This window comes from Netta rufina, assembly GCF_964035555.1.
Source record: "Netta rufina genome assembly, chromosome: 18".
In the NCBI taxonomy this organism is placed as follows: Eukaryota; Metazoa; Chordata; class Aves; order Anseriformes; family Anatidae; genus Netta; species Netta rufina.
In genome coordinates, this window is record NC_140142.1 from 9294936 (window position 1) to 9298795 (window position 3860).

General features: G+C 53.1%; 1 protein-coding gene across 1 annotated transcript; it reads right to left on the reverse strand.

The window, feature by feature from the left end:
- Positions 1-27: 27 nt before the first annotated feature.
- LOC311216412 (olfactory receptor 14A16-like) lies at positions 28-993 on the reverse strand (the record flags this gene model as incomplete). The annotated part of the gene is made up of 1 exon (XM_084297951.1): positions 28-993. The coding sequence occupies one exon, from the start codon at positions 991-993 to the stop codon at positions 28-30; it is 966 nt and encodes a 321-aa protein (XP_084154077.1).
- Positions 994-3860: the final 2867 nt, after the last annotated feature.

The window sequence follows — 3860 nt, forward strand, 5'->3', positions numbered from 1 at the left end:
GAAAATCAGGGCTTGTTACAAGTTATGTTATGAGTGATATGTAGACGAAAACAGGAAGATTAATGCCTCTGAGAAACATTCTGTCATCATTTTCCTAACTGCATCCTTGAGTTCCTGGTTTCTCATGCTGTAGATGAGGGGGTTCACTGCTGGAGGCACCACTGCATACAGAACCGCCAGCATCAGATTCAAGGAGGAGGAGGACATGGAGGAGGGCTTCAGGTAGGCAAATGTGCCAATGCTGATGAAGAGGGAGACCACGGCCAGGTGAGGGAGGCATGTGGAAAAGGCTTTGTGCCGTCCCTGCTGTGAGGGGATCCTCAGCACAGTCTTGAAGATCTGCACATACGACAGCACAATGAAAACAAAACACAAAAAGAGTAAACATAAAGTAACCACAACAAGACCAAGTTCTCTGAGGTAGGCATGTGAGCAGGAGAGCTTGAGGATCTGGGGAATTTCACAGAAGAATTGGTCCAGGGCATTGCCTTGGCAGAAGGGAAGGGAAAAGGTATTGGCCGTGTGCAGCACAGCATAGAGAAAAGTACTTCCCCAGGCAGCTTCTGCCATGTTGGCACAAGTTCTACTGTCCATTATTGTCTCATAGTGCAGAGGTTTGCAGATGGCAACATAGCGGTCATAGGACATGATGGTGAGGAAAGAAAACTCTGCTGCGACGAAGAGAGCAAACATAAAAATCTGGGTAGCACAACCCAAGTACGAAATGGCCCTGGTGTCCCACAGGGAATTAGCCATGGCTTTGGGGACAGTGGTGGTAATAGTGCCCAGGTCAAGGAGGGCAAGGTTGAAGAGGAAGAAGTACATGGGGGTGTGGAGGCGGTGGTTGCAGGCTACAGCAGTGAGGATGAGGCCATTGCCCAGGAGGGCAGCCAGGTAGATGCCCAGGAAGAGCCCGAAGTGCAGGAGCTGCAGCTCACGTGTGTCTGCAAATGGCAGGAGGAGAAACTCATTGGGGAAGCTCCTGTTGGACATTTGCAGTCTCAGGGCATGGCTGGCTGTCCATGGTGGAAAAGACAGACACAAGTTAGGTAGACTTCTGTGACCAAAACCTCTAACATATTTCACAGAACCCTCCACAGCAACACACACTGCTTCTTCCCTGTGAGCCATGTTTTTTTCTGTCTAAGGGTGTCAGGGATCAGGCAGATCCTCTGTGAGATCAGAAGTCAGTACTACTTTACAGCATCTGGTAAAGAGCACCAGGTATGGATCTCAGGTGCACACTGGCCAGAGGTATTTCCCTATTTGCAGATCCTGAGCAGGATATCCAACAATCTTTCAAGAAACAGTGACAGTGGTTTTGGTGCTCTCTAGGTGAAAGGGTGTGGAACAAAATTGTGAGTTTCCTCAAAGACCTACAGACCTTCCAGTGTAATTTTCTCTTATCTTCAGTCATTCATTCAAACCTGACAACTCTATTACCATCCCCCTAGCTGCCCTTCAAAACAGAAAAGTGAAAGCAGAAACTTCACAGAGTGCCTTCCCTTCAGATACAGCAGACATTGGTCTTCCCTGTGAAGAATCTCCCCCAGACATGCAGTGGGGGTGCTGTGGAAATGTGAGCAGCCTGATCTAGGGAGCAGCCTCTGGGCAGCAGCAGGACCCTGCCCTGCCCTGTCACAGCTCCTTCCTTCCCTTCTACCCACAGCTTCTCCCCACAGCACCCTGGGCAGCACCCCAGGCAGGCTGAGTGCTGAGCCTGGCAGGCAGCAGAGGCCCTGCCCCAGCACACAGCCCCTGGGGCACAGCAGGGACCCAGCGCCGCTCGTGGTCGGGAGCGGAGCGCGGCCGGATGCGGCGCCGCCTCTTCCCCCGCCGCGTACCGCACGTTCGTGGGGCACCCGGTGCTAAATCATTCGTAGACGACCTGATTCTCTTTATTTATTTTCCCTGTCGGGCAGAGGGAGGGGATCTGGGAGCTGAGGAGGAATGGAAACAAGTCCCTGCTCGACATCGCAGGCGATCCCCTCCCCTTCCGGCCCCACCTTCCCAGGTGCCCTTACACAACAGGTTTGAGGCCCTAGAGATTGAGAGGCCGGTGTGTGAGGAAGAGGTAGCAAATGTTCCCAGGAGGATGCCTGGGGCGAGGAGGTCGACTCCGCGCCTCAGGACTGCCTCCACCAAGAAAGACAGGAGGGTTATTGTTGTTGGTGATTCGACTCTTAGGGGAACAGAGGGCCCTATTTGTCGGCCTGACCCTACCCGTAGGGAAGTCTGCTGTCTCCCTGGGGCCAGGGTCAGGGACGTTGCCAGGAAGCTTCCTAACCTGGTACGCCCCTCTGACTATTACCCCCTTTTGATAGTCCAGGCGGGCAGTGATAACATCGAAGAGAGAAGCCTCAGGGCTATCAAAAGGGACTTTAGGGGACTGGGTCGGTTAGTGGATGGAGCGGGAGTGCAGGTGGTGTTTTCATCCATCCCTATGGTGGCAGGGAGGAGTTCAGAGAGGACACGGAAAGCTCACCTGTTAAACACGTGGCTCCGGGACTGGTGCCAACGCAGAAATCTTGGGTTTTTCGATCATGGGGCACTTTACTCAGCACCTGGCCTGATGGCCGCAGACGGGTCCCTATCTTTTAGGGGAAAAAGGATCCTGGGCCAGGAACTGGCAGGGCTCATTGAGAGGGCTTTAAACTAGGTAGGAAGGGGGATGGGGCTGAGGCTAGGATTGTTGGGGCTGTGCCAGGGGGAACAATAGCTAGGCTGGAGGATAAGGCTATGGCCCAGCTGAAGTGCATCTACACCAATGCACGCAGCATGGGTAACAAACAGGAGGAGCTGGAAGCCATCGTGCGGCAGGCAGGCTACGACTTGGTTGCCATCACGGAGACGTGGTGGGACCAGTCTCATGACTGGAGTGCTGCAATGCCTGGCTATAAGCTCTATAGAAGGGACAGGCAGCATAGAAGGGGTGGTGGTGTGGCTCTCTATATTAGAGAGTCTTTCGAGGTTGTAGAACTCGAGGTTGGGAATGACAAGGTCGAGTCCCTTTGGGTTAGGATCGGCAGGGACAACAAGGCTAGTGTCCTGGTCGGGGTCTGCTATAGACCGCCGAACCAGGATGAGGAGACGGATGAGGAATTCTACAGGCAGCTGACAGAGGTTGCTAAATCATCAGCTCTTGTACTTGTGGGGGACTTCAACTTCCCTGACATATCCTGGAAGCACAACACAGCCCTGAGAAAGCAGTCTAGGAGGTTTCTGGAGAGCGTGGAAGATAGCTTCCTGACGCAGCTGGTTAGTGAACCTACCAGGGGTGGTGCCCCACTAGACCTTCTCTTCACAAACAGAGAAGGACTGGTGGAGGACGTGATCGTCGGGAGCTGTCTTGGGCAGAGTGACCACGAAATGGTGAAGTTCACTATTCTTGGCGAGGCCAGGAAGGGGACCAGTAAAACCGCTGTATTGGACTTTCGAAGGGCTGACTTTGAGCTGCTCAGGACACTGGTTGGTGGAGTCCCTTGGGAGGTGGTTCTGAAGGGCAGAGGGGTCCAGGAAGGCTGGGCGCTCTTCAAGAGGGAAGTCTTAATGGCGCAGGAACGGTCTGTCCCCACGTGCCCAAAGACGAGCTGGCGGGGAAGAAGACCGGCCTGGCTCAACAGAGAATTGTGGCTTGATCTTAGGAGGAAAAAGAGGGTTTATAAGCTTTGGAAAAGTGGGCAGGCCACTAAGGAGGACTTTAAAGAAGTAGCGAGGCTGTGCAGGGACAAAATTAGGAAGGCCAAAGCTCATCTGGAGCTCAATCTGGCTACTGCCGTTAAAGATAACAAAAAACGTTTCTATAAATACATCAACACAAAAAGGAGGACTAAGGAGAATCTCCATCCTTTACTGGATGC